Source organism: Oryctolagus cuniculus, chromosome 4, assembly GCF_964237555.1.
Source record: "Oryctolagus cuniculus chromosome 4, mOryCun1.1, whole genome shotgun sequence".
Classification (NCBI taxonomy): Eukaryota; Metazoa; Chordata; class Mammalia; order Lagomorpha; family Leporidae; genus Oryctolagus; species Oryctolagus cuniculus.
Window position 1 is genome coordinate 75,338,663 of NC_091435.1, and position 20,059 is coordinate 75,358,721.

General features: G+C 38.2%; 1 protein-coding gene across 10 annotated transcripts in view; it reads right to left on the reverse strand.

Moving 5' to 3' along the window:
• IGSF11 (immunoglobulin superfamily member 11) overlaps nt 1-20,059 on the reverse strand; it is a 324,668-nt gene that overhangs the window by 23,204 nt on the left and 281,405 nt on the right. For 8 of the 10 annotated variants that reach the window (XM_070072174.1, XM_070072172.1, XM_070072170.1 and 5 more), the window contains 3 exons: nt 13,349-13,512; nt 11,780-11,987; nt 9,469-9,624 (listed from right to left, as the gene is read on the reverse strand). In XM_070072174.1, the coding sequence (XP_069928275.1) occupies nt 9,469-9,624; nt 11,780-11,987; nt 13,349-13,387 (403 nt within the window). In that variant the 5' untranslated portion in view covers nt 13,388-13,512. The remainder of the gene's footprint in view (nt 1-9,468; nt 9,625-11,779; nt 11,988-13,348; nt 13,513-20,059) is intronic. The other 2 variants (XM_051819023.2, XM_051819022.2) reach the window with 1 other exon arrangement.

The following is a 20,059-nucleotide window of genomic DNA, read 5'->3' on the forward strand; positions in this document are numbered from 1 at the left end:
ATATGAAAACACATGAAAGCACAAATCTCAATATCAGATCAGATATAAACAAGAAGGAGAAGAAAAATCTAATACATTTTATTTTCATATGTTTCTGGGTTTTATTTGCTATTAAGTTTTTTTCATCTGTATTAATCATGGCTATAGTTCTATAATGCTATGTTTCCCTATACCTAGGTTTTGCTATCAGGGTTATGTTGGACTCTTAAAAGTGGATGCAAAACATTTGATAATTCTGTGTTTAATGAAAGAAGAGATTATTGTGCCATTATTTCTGTTTTAACTGTTTAGTAGAATTCATCAGTGAACTACTTAAACATTTAGTTACCTGTGGAGAAACATTTTAAAAATGAAACTAAATTTCTTAAATATGCATGGAGCTATTCAAAATTTTTTCTCTCCATGTTAATTTTTCTTTATGTTTTTGAAGAAGTATGCATATTTTCCATAAGTTTTCAAAACTGCTGGCATAACATTAACATCCTTTTAAAACACTCAAAGTAAAGCTACCCTGTGATCCAGTAATACAACGGCTGGGAACAAGCACAAAGGAAGTGAAACTGGTTTCTCAAGGTGACACCTGTGCTTCTGTGTTTCCTGGAGCACTATTCACATTAGCTGGGATATGGAGTCAACTAAGTGTCCATCAAGTAATGAACAGATAAAGAAAACATGCCATATATACGCAATATAATACTTTCCAGCATTTTAAAAAGGGTGAAATCTTGTCATCTGTGACAGTTTGTATGAACTGGAGGTGATTATGTCCAGTGAAATAAGTCAGTCCCAGAAGGCCAAATACTGCCTGATCTCCCTCACCTGTTAATCTCATAAAAGCAGACAGTAGAATCGTGGATGACAGAGGCTGCATAAGGAAGGGATGATAATGAGGAAAAGTTAGTGAGTAAGTAAAATATTACAGTTACAAGTAAGAGGAACAAGTTCCAGTGCTTCATTGCACAGCAGGGTGACAGTAATTAATAATGTATGGCATAGTTCAAAAAAGCTAGAAGAGAAGATTTTTAATAGTCTCATGACAAAGAAATAATAAATGTGTACAGCAATATAATTACTATAATTTAATCATTACATAATATATACCTGTATAAAACATCAACTTATACTCTCCATAAGCATGTATAATTTTGTGTCATTTGAAACTGAAATAGAAAAGAATTCTTATGCACACAAAGAATCATCACAGTAAGTAAGTGTGTGATGACATGAAAAGTCAAGAGAAACTTACAAAAATAAAAATTACAGTCACATAAATTTTAAAACTCCATGGACAGGATGAACAGCAATCAGAGCAGAAGAAAAAAAGTGATGATCTGAAAGATAAAAAAATAAATAACCAGAATGCCACAGAGAGAGAAGCAGAGCTACCCACTTGAGCACAGAATTTAGAAACAGTGATAGGGAACTTAAAGACTAAACTATGAGCTATAGGGAAAGACAGAGAGCTCAGGGAAAAGGATATATATTCAAAGACACAATGACCTAGAATTTTCCATGATTGATAAAAGATAACAATCTCTTAATTTAAGAAACACCATAGGCCAAAATCAGGGCAAACAAAAATGAACCCAGAACAGATTGAATATTCCTTATCCAAAATGCTTAGGATTTTTGGAGTTTTTTGGATTTGGGAATATTTGCACAGAACTACCAGTGCCTATTTCAAAATCCAAACTGAACCAAAATCCAATAGTACTCAGTTTTCAATACTGGGGCATTTTGGATTTCAAATTTTCAGATTAGGAATGCTCACCCTGTACCTAGTTATATTTTAGGGTCTCTAAAATAGGAAATACAAAAGCATCTAAAAAACAAATAAAAGGAAATAACAAATGCCTATAAATAAATAGTAGTTTATCAGTAGCATTAACAAAAGCCAGAAGATTATGTAACATTTTTTTTCAAATTATTGAGGACAAATAACTGATAATCTAGACTTCTATACTGAGATAAATTACATTAAATGGCATTGGGAAAATGAAGATATTTTGAGATAAACTTGAGAACATTAGCTACTAATTGATCATCAATTTAATACCTGATAGAGGGTATATACTTCAGTAGTAAGGAAATTTAACATAGAAAAAAAAAAAGAGTGTGACTGAAAAAAAATCAAGAAAACTGCAGACTTTCTGGATAATCCTAAATAAAACTGGTAATAAATATAACAACAGCAAAACAGGAATGAGAAATAAGGAGAGTTTTAAAAAATAATGTGGAATGAACATACTAAAGCCAAGAAAATTAACCAAAATACATAAAAGAAAGATACAGAACTTTAAGATCTGAAAGGGAAGCTACGACTCACGGTGGTTAGAATGAAAAGGAACAACAATGGCTAACAGGAGAGAACAGAGAAAACAAGTGAAGGGAAATGTGCACACATATGATGGAAAACAGGAGAATTAATGCTTTGTATGTTCTTTTTATAAAAGATATTTATTTATTTATTTGAGAGGTAAAGCTAGAGAGAGAGGGAGACACAAAGAGAAAGTTCTTCTATCCATTGGTTCACTCCCCTAATAACTGAAACAATCTGAAGCCAAGATCCAGGAGCTTCTTCCAGGTCTTCCACATGGGTGCAGGGGCCCAAGGACGTGGGATATCTTCCACTGCTTTCCCCAGGCATAGTAGAGAGCTGGATCAGAAGAGGAGCAGCCAGGACACAAACCAGGGCCCAAATAGGATGCTGGTGTTGCAGGCGGAGGCTTAGCCCACTATGCCACAGTGCCAGCACTGAGTGTGTTATTATTTAGAAAAAGAGAGTGGATATTTTTATAGGCTATATAAATCAACTATGTAATCAAGAATTTTAGGAATAACTATGAGAAAAAAACTTCAAAATTAAATAAGTTTAGGAAGGATATTCAAATAATCAATAGATCATATCAAAAAGATGAAAGAAAAGGCTTGGTAAACAGAAAATATCAAGTAAGATATTAGAAATTAAATTTTAATCATAATTAATGTAAATGGATTCAAATAAACAAAGGACACAGGTTCTGTGTCCTTTGTGAGATTATAGATCAAAAACCAGACTAAATCCAGATACACACTGCTTAAAAGACAAATATCTAAAACTTAAGGAATGGGAGGCTAAAAGCTAGTGAAGTATAAAATAGAAACACACCAAGAAGAAATAACTAAAGAAAATTACTATGGCTCTCTATAAATCATGCAAAAAGTATATTAAGCATAGAGAATCAAAGAGATATAATAAACCTACAAGCACTTGTTCAAGATGGATAAAGAAAAATTATTGTAATTGCAAGAACAAATTGATAAACACACAATCATACCATGTGGTATTGAAACATGTCTTTCCCATAAAATAGACACAGCATAGAAAATATTGCCAAAGATACAGAATGCTGAACAATGTAACTAACAAGTTTCATATGCAATTGATTAATATCTCCTAGTACCTGCAACTGGACAGTGCCTTGCATACTTCACCCAGACACACCTCTCTGATATCCATGAAACACACCAGGCACACTGCTGCCCAGGACCTTCAGTTGTCCAACCCCTTTGCCCCGAAATGCTCTCCACCCTCATACTCACATGGTTCATTCCTTCATTATCTTTAAATCTTTGCTAGAATATCATCCTTTCAATGAAGCCTACTCTAAGTATCTTATGAAAAATTGCAGCTCCTCATCCTCCAACTAATCTATTCTATCCTGATATGCTTTTCCCTATGGAACTTATCACATAGTTGTAACAAACTACACGGATTACAGATCCATAATATTCAATCTCTGCCCACTAGAACGTATGCTCCACAAATGGAAGGATAGCAGCTTTCTTCAACAAGGTATCCACAGTTCCTAGAGCATCCTGGCATATACTAAGTGTTCAAAAATATCTGTTGAGTGAACTATTAAAGAACAGAGATTATTACAACTATACAAGGTACTCCAAACAATTTGTGGGAAAATGGAAATAAAAGATAAGATTATTTTGGTGCAAAAAACTCTGAAATCCATGTAGTTTTTCTAATACACATTTCCCGTGAACTTTTTGAAGTATCCTTGTAAAAGAGAATGAATGAAATCAAAAGCTGTGTTTAGCAAGATAGAGTTTAAAAAACTAAATAAATAAAGAGGGAAGGCACACATAAGCAATATGAGAAGTGAACAGGAGCATAAAGTGTTTAAAAAATTCATAACATCATAATAATTAGAAGTACCTAATGTTTAATAAGTGTTTCTATATGCCCAATGGTGTTATTAAAATTTTATATGTGTTTTTGTTTCATTTCTATCCAACCAGGAGGTAGCTGCTATTTTACAAATAAAACTAAGGGGCTGGCGCTATGGCATAGTAGGTTAAGCCTCTGTGCTGCTAGCATCCTACATGGATGCCAGTTCAAGTCCCAGTTCGCCACTTCTGATCCAGCTCCCCAGTGATGGCCTGGGCAGAGAATGGCCCAAGTGTTTGGGCACCTGCACCCACACGGGAGACCCGGAAGAGGCTCCTGGCTTAAGATCGGCCCAGCTCCAGCTATTGTGGTAATCTGGGGAGTGAACCAGCAGATGGACGATCTCTCAGTCTCTGTCCCTCTCCCTGTAACTGTGCCTTTCAAAAAAGATAAATAAATCTTTTAAAAAATGAGAAAACTAAAACACAAGGTCATAAACCTAGCAACTCCTGGACCCAGGATTCAATACTATTCCTCTGACTCCAGAACCTATGCTCTTAAAGACACTCATGTGCTTTCATATTGAGAAAATTAGCAACTTCATTTCACTATGTGTGAACTTGGACCAAAGACATTGCAGAAAATCTCAACAGACCTCTACCAATAGAGAAACTGAATGAAAAATCTACCAACAAAACAGAGTAAGGAAAAGCTTTCACAGATAATTCTACAAAATCATCAGATGATCCTTAAGGTCTCACACTCACTTTATGAGACTGTTTAGTATTTTGACTTAAAAATGAACCAGGACAACAGAAGGTAGAAAAGAATCATTCACTTTTCATTACTAATACAAAAATTCTATTAAAAATTAGTAATCTTAAAAGAGTATTTTATATCTAAAAATCACAATCAAATAGACTTTATTCCAGAAATGTGAGCGTGTTTTATGCCACAATTTTGGGCTGGATAATTCTTTGTTTAGTAGCTACCCTACACATAATTCAGTTTGTTTTCTATTAATTGAGGCATAATTGACAAATAAAATTTGTATATATTTATGGAATACTATACAATATAATTAGGTATATTTGGATATACATATACACCTAGCTAATTAATATATCCTTGGATAGCCATCCTTATGTGTACATGTTTTAATATCTATTCTCAAGCACACAACATAGTGTTATTAAATATAGTCAACATGCTATACATCAGGTCTCCAGAAAGGATCCATCCTGAATTAAAACCTTCATCTAAGTGATTTAGAAAATACCGTTTTTCTTTGAGATTCATTTTATTAATATAAATATCAGAGGTGAATTTAAATTAAATCAGACTCAATATGTACATTTTTACAATAGATACGGTGTCCTAGACACTCTGATGATCAATGCAGAGTTTGAATTTGGACAATTTGGTTTTTAATCATTGGTATTCAAGTTCATTAAAGTAGCAAAGAATATTCAAGTTCCAAGATGATACCAAGAAATGTGACTGATATGCGCTTACACAGAAACAAATATGGATGGTTCTCAACTTACAAGCAGCTGCTATTCAAGTGTTTATTTGTAACTGCAAACTCCATACAAACTTCTGTAGAAATGTTTTACATATAAACCATGGAATCTTAATGCTGCTACAGAGGACCTTGAATATGATACTGTTAATCTCCCTGTTTTACAAAAAAAGTAACGTGGAGCCAGAAAGGTGAACAGTCACAGAAACAGTTGCTGGAAAATCTGCAAGTTGAATATAGTTTTTGGTATTTCAAGACAGGAGTTATTTTAAGCATGTCACTTAAAATGGTGAAATTTATAAGTCAGTCCACAAAAAAAGCTAGTTAGACCACATTGGGGTTGAAATGTGTAGAAATGAACAATCAGGAGGGAATAATAGTATTCCAGAAGTCATCATTAAAGTAACCCGAAGTTATTATGTTGAAAGGAGCTTTTAAAAATAATTAATTTGGGGCTAGGCTAATTAAAAAATGAATGGGAAGGTACATCAACATTTCTGTTGGGTTTCTTAAAGGAATCTTGTATGCTTTTTCAAGCCTTGTAATGCTAGCTCTTCAGTATTTCTAACTTCATACAACTTAGGACTATCTTTTTTCCATGACAGACATGCACCATCAATATGATTCAAACTTACCAAGAACAATGAAGGTTGTTTGGGGCCTCTCCATTACTGCCAAAGCTGTGTATTATATATTTATATAAATATAAATTAGCACTTATCCACAGTGGACAGGACAATTCAACACATGTGCAAAGTATGCAATGATAAAATCAGGATAATCAGAATTTCCATATCCTTACATTTCTCTGTGTTTGGATCTTGAAAGCTCCTCTCATTTAGTTCTTCATAAAATGTAAGTGAGTTGTAAACTATGGTCACTAGTGTTGCAGAACACTAGAACTTACTATTCTTCCTATCCAACTGTATTTTGGCACCTGTTACCAACCTCTGTCTTCTCTTCTCCCTGTCCTTCCTAGTATCTAGTAATCACTATTATACTCTTTCTTTCTTTGAAAGCAATTCTTTTAGCTTTCATTTATGAGTGAGAACATGCAGTATTTATCTTCCCTTGTCTGGCATATTACACTTTTGAAAAATGACCTCTACTTCCTCCCATCCATGTTGCCACAAAAGAGAGAATTTCACTATTTTTATAGCTGAATGATATCCGGTGTATATAGATTTTCTTTATTTGTTTTATCTACTCATCCACTGATGGACACTGAGGTGGATTCCATATCTTGGCTAATATGAACAGTGTTGCAAAATAAACAGGGGAATTCAATGATCTCTTTAATATGTTGATTTAATTTCATGTAGAAATATACCCAGAAGTGAAATTCAACTTTTCACATATAAATTAAGATACGTAGAGGCCAGCATTGTGGTACATTGGGTAAAGACTCCACCTGAGATGCTGGCATTCTATATGGGAACTGGTTTGCGTCTTGGCTGATACACTTCTGATCTGGCTTCCTGCTGCTAATGACATGGGAAACCAGCGGACAACAGCCCAAGTGTTTGGGCCCCTGCTACCCACATGGCGGACCTGGATGAAGCTCCTGTCTTCAGCCTGCTCCAACCATTGCCATTGCAGCCATCTGGGGAATGAACCAGAGGACTGAATAAACCTCATTCACTCCCCTCCCCTTCTCTCTGTAATTCTTTTGAAATAAATAAATAAATAAATCTTTTTTTAAACTTTTATTTAATGAATATAAATTTCCAAAGTACGATTTATGGATTACAATGGCTTCCCCCACATACCGTCCCTCCCACCCACTACCCTCCCCTTTCCCACTCCCTCTCCCCTCCATTCACATCAAGATTCATTTTCGATTATCTTAATATACAGAAGATCAGCTTAGTATACATTAAGTAAGGATTTCAACAGTTTGCTCCCACACAGAAACATAAAGTGAAAAATAATAGATGATTTTTTTTAAATGATGATGAAATCAGATCAGACCTATTGTCATGTTTAATCCCAGTGAGAGTCAAGTTGGGAGTTGATTTTTTTTTTTTTTTACAGAGGATCAGTTTAGTATACATTAAGTAAAGATTTCAACAGTTTGCACCCCCATAGAAACACAAAGTGAAATATATTGTTTGAGTACTCGTTATAGCATTAAATCTCAATGCACAGCACATTAAGGACAGAGATCCTACACGAGGAGTAAGTGCACAGTGACTCCTGTTGTTGACTTTACCAATTGACACTCCTGTCTATGGCATCAGTAGTCTCCCTATGTTCCAGTCATGAGTTTCCAAGGCTATGGAAGCCCTCTGAGTTCTCCGATTCTTATCTTGTCTAGACAAGGTCATAGTCAAAGTGGAAGTTCTCTCCTCCCTTCAGAGAAAGGTACCTCCTTCTTTGAAGACCTGTTCTTTCCACTGGGATCTCACTCGCAGAGATCTTTTGCCAGAGTGTCTTGGCTTTCCATGCCTGAAATACTCTCATGGGCTTTTCAGCCAGATCCGCATGCCTTTAGGGCTGATTCTGAGGCCAGAGTGCTATTTAGGACATCTGCCATTCTATGAGTCGGCTGAGTATCTCACTTCCCATGTTGGATCACTCTCCCCTTTATTTATTCCATCGGTTAGTGTTAGCAGGTACTAGACTTGTTTATGTGCTCCCTTTGACTCTTAGTCCTTTCATTATGATCAATTGTGAACTGAAATTGATCACTTGGAATAGTGAGATGGCATTGGTACATGCCACCTTGATGGGATTGAATTGGAATCCCCTGGTATGTTTTTAACTCTACCATTTGGGGCAAGTCAGCTTGAGCATGTCCCAAATTATACATCTCTTCCCTCTCTTATTCCCACTCTTATGTTTAACAGGGATCACATTTCAGTTAATTTTCAACACTTAAGAATAACTGTGTATTAATTACAGAATTAAACCAGTCATATTAAGTAGAACAGACAAAAAAACTACTAAGAGGGATAATGTATTAAGTTGTTCATTAACAGTCAGGGCTATGCTGATCAAGTCACCATTTCCCATAGTGTCCATTTCATAAATAATAAATAAATAAATAAATAAATAAATAAATCTTAAAAAGAGATTTGCAAATAGGCAGTGAATGCTGTAGGATATATTTTCTATTTTAGATATGATGCAATATTCAAGATCATTAAATTTTATTTTCCTGTCACGGAAGATTGCATGTGTAATTCTGTAATTTCTTCCATTTATTTTCTAAAATGTCTTCAGTTTTTAAAGGATATTTCCTTCCAAATAAAATTTAAACACTGAGCTTACATGCAGGAAACTACCTAGGACGCTCAAATCTCCTCCATAGTTACCAATCTGGTGATCAATTTCTGGATCTCCTGTGAACTGAGCCCTTTTCCTGGGCTCTTTCCTATCTTCCTCTTCTAATTAGACTGTGACTAGGCAGATGTTTTTTCACACTAAAACAAGAAGTTTTATGTCAAGTAGGAAGTAGATTCTCTGATAGAAACCTCAGTGATTGTCTCACAGCTAACTCAGAGGAGCTACCATTTAGCTATTTTAACTTGTCACTCTAAAGAATGGAATTTTCATATGTAGTTACCACTGGGCTAGATGTCTTTCATAAAGGCAACATAAAGAAGAGAAAGAAAATGCTGTATTTCCTTTAAAGCTAAAAGCACAAAAGAATTCACAAAGCTTTATCAGCAGTTACAAATACGGTATGTTATTTTTCAAAATCTACTACAGTTGATTACTTTGTGAATCTCAGAATTTTCTGTGATAACTAATAAAATGGATAAAGCAGTACTGTACATACCCTGAGTGGCTGTTGGAGGTAGTTTGAGGGTATTGTCTAACTTCTCCCAAAGGTAAGTTGGCCGAGGAATGCCTTCCTCTGAGTTACAGAGCAGGATGACATCACTGCCAATATCCTGGGATCCTTGGATTTGGCAGTGTGGGGCAGAAGGGGGAACTATAACAGGAAAAGTAAGCAATAAAGGACACATTTACTGTGAGGCAAGGGATGAAGAAGGAGACATCAATATTCACTACACTGGAACCGCGGATAACACTGTCTTTAGAACGTGTGCCAGGAGACAGACTCATGGCTGAAAGCAGAGGACAATCATGCACCAATTCACAGGGTTTGCAACAGGTGCAGGACTGGCAACATCAAGCAACAGGGACCAGATATGTAGAAGGGGCTACACGTTTGGATTTATTACATTTCCAAAGTGTCTTATGGTCTTAGTTTCATTCCGTTTCCACCACTGAATTCTTAAAGGGTCTTTAAAAACACTGCTGAATGAGGTCACTTTCAGAGATTTCGAGGTATAACAGCACTCACCTTCCAGGATATTCCCGGCAAGACCACCTTAGCAACCTTTTTGTTACTTACCAAAAAATAAAAAGAAACCCAGACAGCCCTGCTTTATGCCCATTCTGCTTAATGGTAGGGAAAGAGAGAACAGTATTCAAAGAAGGCAGAAGCTGATAGTAAGGAATGGACACTTTATAATCATTAAGATAAGGACATAAAAGACAGGGAACAAAAAAGTATCAAAAGCACACTAAAGTAAGAAGGTGGTGATTTATATTAAAACACAAGGAAATCAAACTAAAAACAAAGTCTGTAGCCTAAACTCTCATATTGGAGAATGTCAAATGTAGAGTTTAAGTCCAACTGATGATGCATTTGTAATGCTACTGACTTTCCATAAATGTGTTCACCTTTTCAAAAATGAATGAGTAGAAAATGAATGTATATTTCTACAAAAGCTCAAGAGATAGAGTCAGTAGGGGAAGAGAGAACAGTGAAAGGGTATAGATGGGAAGAGTAAAACAACAACAACAACAAAAAACCTCAGAGGATCCTAACTGCCTGAGGGGGTGAGACCATCTCTAATTTACTGCCTCTGACTTCACCACTGCAATGTCACACAGCACTTTGTTGGAGGTAGAATTAACTTCCTAAAGTAAATTAAAGCTTTCTTTTATCGTCCTCTAAAAAATGAAGAAATGCATAAGCTTGGATAACTTAGGAAGTCAGTTACTTTATAGAAACAAGCATCAGAGTAAAATTTCAGTCCACTGGTACTGACAGAGTCTTTTAAAATCTATACGATTTTCAATACATTGCCATGAATAAGACTTTGAAAATAGAAATTTCTAAACTGGTCCTTGTTTTTCTTACTCTGTTTGAAACTGTGACAAAAAGGCATGAGGGTTACAACATCCTCCCACTCACAGAGGGAAAAGTGGCAAGAACTCCCCAAAGTCTATATCCTCAAGTGACTTGACAAGGAAATGGGAAACAAGATGGGGAACAGCTTGCCAAGGGCTGTGGAGGTGGAGGCTGAGCGGTAGGAGGGTCAAGGACAGCAGCCTTCACCACTCCCCTCCTCCATCTCCTCAAATGAACTGAATGTAGCCCCCTCTGCCACAAGTCCCCCCTTGGAATGCAGTGCTTGATACTGAAGACAAGGGAACTGAGAAGTAACACGTTCAGAACTGATCATTTATAATAGCATGGCATAACAGAAAGAATGGTTTGAGTAAGGAGGTCTAACGTTTATTCTAAACTGCATTACTGTCCAGTGTCTCTGTAACCTGGGAAAAGACCCTTGATCTACTTGGCCTCAGTATGAAGGTGATAACATCATTTACTGTTCAGACAAGAATACTTTTGAGAGTCCAAAGAGGTACTGGTCAAAGCCCTGATGTTACCCAGTGCTGCCTAAGACATGAAGTAACAGCATTATTCCTCCCTGTGCTGAAACCTGTGCTGCTCCGTTTCCACAATAAGTAACTCTAAAGAGTAAGTTCTGTCTTATAGAAGCTTAAGGGACCCAAGAGGCTACTTTTAATAGTGTTTTATACCACTTTCCCCCAGTTTCAGAAAGCCACTTAAGAAGTAATTTTTAACAACTCCCTGACATGAAGAAAGGAGGGATGGGCAGATCATGTTTAGGAAGCAGGGAAAAGCAGAAGGAACGGAGCTAAGGGAAGACAGGTGGAGAAAAAGCAAAGCAAACAGGGCATAGAGGAAGGAAGGGCAGGAGTTAAATAGGCTTCAGAGTAGATTTCATGAGTGGAGCCCCAGGTACCTGAACATTTCTGTCACTCACCTAACACTGTGAGACCAGTGACCCCAATGTTCCTGCCTCCTCTGTCTGGCAGGTTGTTGACCAAACACTGGTAGGTGCCTGTATCTGACAGCTGAGTGTTATTAATGAAGATAGAGACATTGGTGGTGGGCATGGTGCCTGTGAATCCCACCCTACCATGGAATCGGGGGGCACCATCAAACATTTGTCCACCCTGATACAGAATGACCTGCAAAAGAAAGCACAGTGAATACAAAATCCCTCCTCAACATTTAACAGGAACTGCACGGTACACTGTACTGGACAATGCTGCATTAATTGCTGGGAGATTTTGTTTCGAATATGAGAGTTGCCACCAACTTTTTGCCACAGCACCTGTCCATAGGTACCTTGAGGCTCCACATTCTTGCATTTAAAATTAAAATAACATTTCTTCTTTACCTAATACATCATAACATAGAAAATGTCCTTATGCTACCTCACTATCAACCCATCAATATTGTTACCAGTTCAAAATTTCAATATAAAGTGTTAAGAATATTAGCATCTCCATTCTCATGTTTGCTATATTATAAAATGATAGACTATAGTTACAGTGGGAATATACATAAACATATAAAGAGAAGAGCTGCATTATTTTAATGTCAATTCCTATTGTTAGCTAACTTTGGTTAATTAACGATAGCTGAGGACTCTGAAAGGTACAGCAAAAAGCCACACCATTTTGGGCTAAGAATGAGGGACTCTAGTCAACCTGTAAATCTTTGATGAACTAAAGTTCTTTTTTCACTTCTTTCACTCCAACATTGACTCCTAAATTGATGAAGTTGAACAAAATGATCTTGAAGGCACAGTGTAACCACAAAACCGCACACTTAGCAGAAAACAAGCAGCTTCTATTGGATTTCTTATCAAGCCATGGATCTTATTAAATATTTTTAGGTTGTAATAAGCTTATTGAAGCAGGAAAACTTCACAAAATAAATAAGATATCATTATAAATAAAAGTGTAGCCATTATTACAATTCACTAATTTTCTCAGCATTATTTTCTGCAGTGGGTACTAAAAACTATGGGTCTCTTTCCTGTAATTGATACAGCTTACTGGGAGTAGCTTGCATTTGCACTGACATTCTTATGTGTACACACTCCAATTTACATAAGGGTCTCTGAGATTAGCTAGTATGCCTATCTTTTTAATACTTATAAAATCAAGTACTGCTACCTAATATTAATTCCTTCCCAATCACTAACTTTAACAAGCACACTCGTGGTGTTAGTGCCAGTCCCATACTTTGCTTTTTCTGTCTTGGTATTTTTCCTGTTAGCAAAGTTTCTGAAAAAATTCCAAGTTGCTAAATAAAATTTTCAGGAGGATCCCCTTAATATTTATTAATTTTTTAAAAAAATGCATTTCTAAATAAAGAAGATAGCCTTTGCTGCTATTTAACTAACAGTAAAGATGGTGGGACTTAAAGCCACACAGGCACACTACAAATGTCACTGTATTCTAGAAATCAAATGTTTACTCACGATGCTTTCCTCTCTCTCTTCCTATCTTAGAGGTAGCACAGAACAGATCAGAAGTACCTGCTCAGGTTGGTTAGCATTGGAGAGAGGGATGACCATCCAAATGACATTGAGGTTAAGGAGAGCAGCGCTGGTAGTGAACGTGCAAGGCAGGACTGCGGTCTGACCCCGGGCCACCTGGACACTCCCAGGGCTCTCTGACACCTCCAGGGATGCTGCGACACCTGTAGAAGAGGAACAGGGAGGTTACACGCTCGCACTTTCTGGCAGTCCAAACCCCTTCAGAAGGACTGTGTGTTCTATATGGTCACAGTATCATTGATAACGTGGACAGACAGACAGGACAGTCTTTTTTTTTTTTTTTTTTTTTTTTTTTTTTTTTTTTTTTTTTTTTTTTTGACAGGCAGAGTGGACAGTGAGAGAGAGAGACAGAGAGAAAGGTCTTCCTTTGCCGTTGGTTCACCATCCAATGGCCGCCGCGGCCGGCGTGCTGCGGCCGGCGCACTGCGCTGATCCCATGGCAGGAGCCAGGAGCCAGGTGCTTTTCCTGGTCTCCCATGGGATGCAGGGCCCAAGCACCTGGGCCATCCTCCACTGCACTCCCTGGTCACAGCAGAGAGCTGGCCTGGAAGAGGAGCAACCGGGACAGAATCCGGCGCCCCGACCAGGACTAGAACCCGGTGTGCCGGCGCCACTAGGCGGAGGATTAGCCTAGTGAGCCGCGGCGCCGGCCGACAGGACAGTCTTAATAAACACCTGCGGATGAGTCAACTGAGTGAAAACAACAAAAATGGCTCATCGCTCTAGCTTTTGGAAGTCACAGTTGAAAAAGATTAGAAACTACTCTAGTTGGCTAGATTGAAACACAGTATGATAGAATTCAGCTGACAGCATTTGAGCATCACTTGCAATGATGAAAAAAGACGAGAAATAAACTAAATTTTAAGGTGTCATTATATTAACACACTGCAATATTAAGAGACCATACATAAATCTAATAAAATATGTGTATCATCCATATGCTAAAATCTATGGAACACTGATGAAACGAGTCAGTAAGACTGGATAAATGGAGAGCCATCCAATGCTCATCCATTGGAGATTCAGTCTGGTGAAGATGTCGATTTTCCCCCAATTCATCTCTGGGTTCAGAACAACCCAGTCACAATCCTTGCTGGTTTTCTGAAGATACTGACAAACTAACTCTGAATCATGGAATAGAGAGTATTGAAATGCTTTCAAACGCTTTTCAACAAAGCTACAAGACAATAAAAGGGGGAAAGATGGTCTTACCAAAAACTGATCACGGGAAAATTTGATAGTAATATGCCAAAAAAAGAATTTAAACTCCTTCCTCACAGAATATATAAAAATAAACTTAAAATTTCCACAGACCTAAATGAAAGAACTGAAAGATAATATTCCCATATAGATGAAAAATCTTAGTGACCTTGTGTGGGGAGCAATCCGGACTAGACTAAGTTACTCGAATTAGGACTTATTCTATGCATCTGCTCTCCCACAATATGGCGCTGGGAGAGAAGTAAACAGCTTCCGCACAGCTGCCTCCAGTTCAACCAATTAACTGTAGGACTTGCTCCTGATTGGAGAGCAGCGTACTCAGCCGAGTTGGGATTGGCGGAGGAGGACTATAAAGGAGGAGAGAGACGGCATGCACGAGGGAACATCTATGGGGAACATCTAAGGGAACCCGTGCAGCCCCCAGAGAGCCGGCCGGCGGTGTGCCGCTCCCCTGCGGAAGTGGGGAATGCGGCCAGGGGGAACTGCCCTTCCACGGAGGTGGAAGGGATAGTAGCCAACCCGGGAAGAACCAGCAGCAAACCCGGGGAGGGCCGAGCAGACGAAAGAACAGCGCAGGGTCCTGTGTTGCTCCTCCACGAAGAGGGGGAGCGACATAATGGTGCCGTGACTCGGATATGAAGCCTAGGCAGGGCTTAGTGTCGTTCCTCCACGAAGAGGGGGAGCGACAACCTTGGATTAGTCAAAAAGCACTTATATATGCCACCGGAACTATGAATAATAAAAGAAACAAATTAACACAATGCACTTTATCTAAGTAAAAAAAAAAAAAAAAACACTTTGTAATTTCAAAACAAAATAGGGTTGGGCACTGTGCCACAACTGGTGAAGTCACTTCTTGGGACACCTGTATCCATATTAGAATGCCTGTGTTCCAGTCTCAGTTCCTCCACTTCTGATCCAGCTTCCTGATAACGGGCGCCCTGGGAAGCAGCAAGTGATAGCACAGGTCCTTGTGTCCCTGTCGCCCACATGGAGGACCAGGATGAAGGCCAGGCTCTTGGCTTCAGTCTAGTCCATTTTTGGTTGTTGTGGGTATTTGAGGAGTGAATCAGTAGATGGATGGATCTCTCTCTCCCTCTCCCCCTCCCCTTTTAAATAAACAAACTAAAAAATGACTTTAAAACCAAGACAGAAACTGGGAGAAAATATTGCATAGTATATATTTGATGAAGAACTTATCCAGAATATGAAAAGAACTTTTACGAGTCAATAATTTAAAAAGACAATGTAATTTTAAAATGAGCAAAAGGTTTGAATATACACTTTGACAAAAACTCATAAGCACATGGAAATATACTCAGTATCATTCTCAGCAAGGAACTACATGTTAAAACTACAGTAAGATATCACCACATATCCAATGGAATGGGTGTAATCAAGACAATACCAAGGTGCATTGTTGGTGGGAATATAAAATGGTATGAGCACTTTGGGAAATAGTATCAATTTCTTAAAAAGTTAAACATAAGCATACCACTCAGCTCAGCGATTCCATTTCCTAGGAATCCACCCAAGTAAAATGAAAATGCACCTACATAAAAACCATTTATAAATGTTTGCAGCACTATTCATACCATGCCCCATATCAGAAATAAATCAAATACCCATAAAAAGGTTAATGGATAAATAAAAACAGTATGTACATAAAGTGGAATAGTATTCAGAAATAAAAGATACAATTTAGAGCATATGTATGCTTCTCAAATATGTTTCTCTTAATGAAAGAAGTCAGATACAGAACACACTACAGAATAGATAGTTTCACACAGATGAAATCTCTATAAAAGGCAAATTTATAGGTTTAGGAACCAGATTAGGACATGCCTGGGGCTCAAGAGGAAGGAGTGGGGACTGATACAATGAAGTTCAATGGGACTCCCTAGGATGATGAAGAATACTAAAAGCAGATTCCTATGATGTCTGTAGACTGTAATAGCAGAAATAATTGAATTTCACTGCTTAAACGGGTGCATTTTGTGGAATATAAACTATATCCCAACAACACTGTTAAAGAAAAAAAAAAAAAAACCTAGTGATTCACCAGAGCCAACTCCTGTCGAGTCAAAATCAACTGTTATCCCTTCTGTAAAAACTGCCTGCACCACTGGGATGATGCAACAGCATGAAAAAAGGCAGGTTAAAATAGGTCAAGGAGACTCTACAAGAAGCTATTCTAAATCACAAAAAATACATTAAATCCACAGCAGTACCTCTAACAATTCTATTTTGAAGTTACAGCATTTGAATTCTTGCAAAAAATGTAGCATAACATACTATTATGATTACAATTCATTTTTGAAGTAAACGTACATAACACCTTCCTACTATGGAACTCAATGTTCTTTACATATAGTCTGATGATGTTCTCAGGAGTTCTGTGTGCAGAATAAAATGTTTCATTAAACAGCCAGCTGTGATATAAGTTTCCAAGTTAAATAACATTGAGGAAAGTTTCTAAGCTTTAAAAAAAGGAAGCTGAAAGAATCCCAGGCATTAGAGACAGAAAAGGAAGAATATTTGATCATAGAGCAGACAAAAAAGAAACCAGACCAGAAGTGAGATAAGGGAGGATGTACATTTGTCACAATTGGACAAATTGAAGATACATACCATAGAGATGTTTTATAGGAAAGTTGGTCACAGAATTTACATCACTGCATTCTTTAGACAATATTCCAGGGAAGATGTGAGGAGACTATGCCTCCATTCACTATAAAAACAATTTCAGGTTGAACTCACACAACCTCTAAAGCAAATGTTCAGGAAAAAAAAAGGCAGTAGGTATTTGGTATAGAGGTTAAGACGCTACACGGAACACCCACTGCCCATATCGGAGTGCCGGGTTCAAGTCCCTTTTCAGCTTACAATTTAGATTCTTGCTGATACACATCCTGAGAGGCAACAGGTGATGGCTCAAGTACTTGAGTCCCTGCCATCCAAGTGGAGACTTACATGGAGGCCTTGATTTTTTTAAGATTTTATTTATTTATTTGAGAGGCAGTGTGTGTGTGTGTGTGTGTGTGTGTGTGAGAGAGAGAGAGAGAGAGAGAGACAGAGTGTGTCTTCTACCGATTGGTTCACTCCCCAAATGGCCACAACGGCTGGAGCTGGGCAGATCCAAAGCTGGTGCAGGGAACCAAGCATTTGGGCCATCTTCCACTGCTTTCTCAGGCCTAAGCAGAGAGCTGGATCATAAGAGGAGCAGCAAGGACATGAACCAGTGTCCATATGTGATGCTTTTGCTGCAAGCAGAAACTTAGCCTACTAGGCCACAGCACTGGCCCTGAGTTCATGATTTTAACGAGGCCTAGCCACATCTGTTGCAGGCATTTAGAAAGTGAATCAGCAGATGAAAGATCTTGAGATTCTCCTCCTCTCTCTCTCTCTCCCTCTCCCTCTCTCTCTCTCTCTCTCACACACACACATACCATGCCCTTCTGCCTTTCAAACAAAAGATAAATTACTAGATAAATCTTTAAGAACAGGAAAAAATGACAAACACAAACTAAGAATGAAAGAGAAAGGTGTAGGCTTGGGAAACTGTTAAGCATAAGATGAGCAGGTATGCAGGAAAGGGTGGGAGGTAGCGAGGCAGGACAAGTCTGCTGCAAAGAGCAGGCCCCAGGGTCAGCAGAAGCTATGAAAAGTCAACCTCATTTACTTCACATTTGTACATAAGATAAATTCTGACATCTCAAGTTTTGAGATAACTGTAGAAGAAATATTCCAGATGAGTTGCTTTCAGAATTTGTAAAGGTATGGGTTTGAAGCTGGGCAGACACGGATTAAAAACTGGCTCTCTCATCTGTTTAGCCACATGGCTTCAAACATTTCATTTAAGCTCTGAGTCTGTTGCTTTATCAGTGAAACAGGGCTAGATCCCTTCAGTACATTAGCAAAGGCTATGGGGAGCGAGCGCCCGATGCTGAAGATGGTGACTACCATTAACATTTAGGGCTCACTGACCATATCAAACAAACACTAAACACTATGTATATACTCACTCAATCCTATGAGGTATCCACCGACAGGAATTAAAAACCAGCTCAAGATTACAGTCACATAGCTAGGAAGGGCTAATCTCTGGATTCAAACCTAGGCAATTTGTCTATAGAGAACATACACTTAACTACTAAATGTAACTACTGCATAGAAATCACTCTAGAAAGTTTGCTGTTATTATCATACTATATTATATAATCACAAAATGTAAAGCTAGAATTAAACTTTACATAAGCACAGATGGAAACTCCCTCTACTTTCTGCTTGTAAACCAGCAAATCAGTTTCAGTCTGCACTGTCCCTTAGAGATCAAAGGAATTTATCTGGAGCTAGCTGCTTACGTGATTTTGAATTGCAGGCTCTTGGACCCGCTGGTGACCTGATCATCATCGACTGTCCCCTTTTGTAGCTTCAACCCTTCTCTCTGCACTGTAGAGTTCCTGACTGAAGTAAAACATCCTCAAATATTTCATCTTAAAATTCCCACCTCCCCACATGCCGCAATCCTCTCAAAGGATTTCCATCTGACATTTTGAAAGAACTTCATACTCCCTCTCTCGGTAGGTTCTCTTCCTATTCAGTCTTCAACCCAGTCCCTCCCCTATCACTTCTTAAAAGCAGTTCTCTCAAAGCTCCTTAGAAACTCCCTTGTGACTACAGGACTCTTGTAATACGTGTGGATTCGGCACCATAACAGAACAGACAACTCTCCCCTCCTTCACACACTTCCGCCTTTGCTTCAGTGGTGTAGTTCGCTTCTGGATTCTTCCCATCTCTCTGGATACATCCTCCCAATCTCTTTTGCTGTCCTACCCTTCACCACTTGGCTACTAAATAATGCTGGTATTCCTCAAAGGGCTGCCTTGTCTTATTATTCTAAAATTCTGTCTCTACAGAATCTCATTTTCTATTATGAATTCAAATATCATATGCCTGCTAACAGTTTCCAAATTTATTTCTAACTCAACCTCTCTTAATACCCTAGACAACTCCAAATGACCATCTGGGAAGCACCTCTAACCCACTTGTAGAAGATCAAGTTCTTCCCTTCTGTACCTACCTGCATCTCCTGTGTGTCTGGCTCCTTTCCATTGTTCCCTGGGGCAGTGAATTGTTCAAAGAGAACCAAGCTGACAATCCAGAATTGAGGAATATTTCTCATCTTTTTCTATTCTCTTATCTCCCAAGCCCAACCCAGGATCCAATCTTATGCAATATACCAACTAAACTTCTCTTCATTTCTTGAGTCCAGAGCTTGCTCTGTCCTTTTCCCCTGTCTGGTCTGCTTGGTCCCCGACTCCCTACTTGAGAAACCATTCATCTTTCATATTATCTCAAGTTGTTATTTCCTTGCAGAAAGCCTTCCTCACAGTCTGTGCTCAGGGTCTCACAACCCAGTATGAGAACACTATTCAAGGTTGTAATCACACTTTCATTAGTGGTATT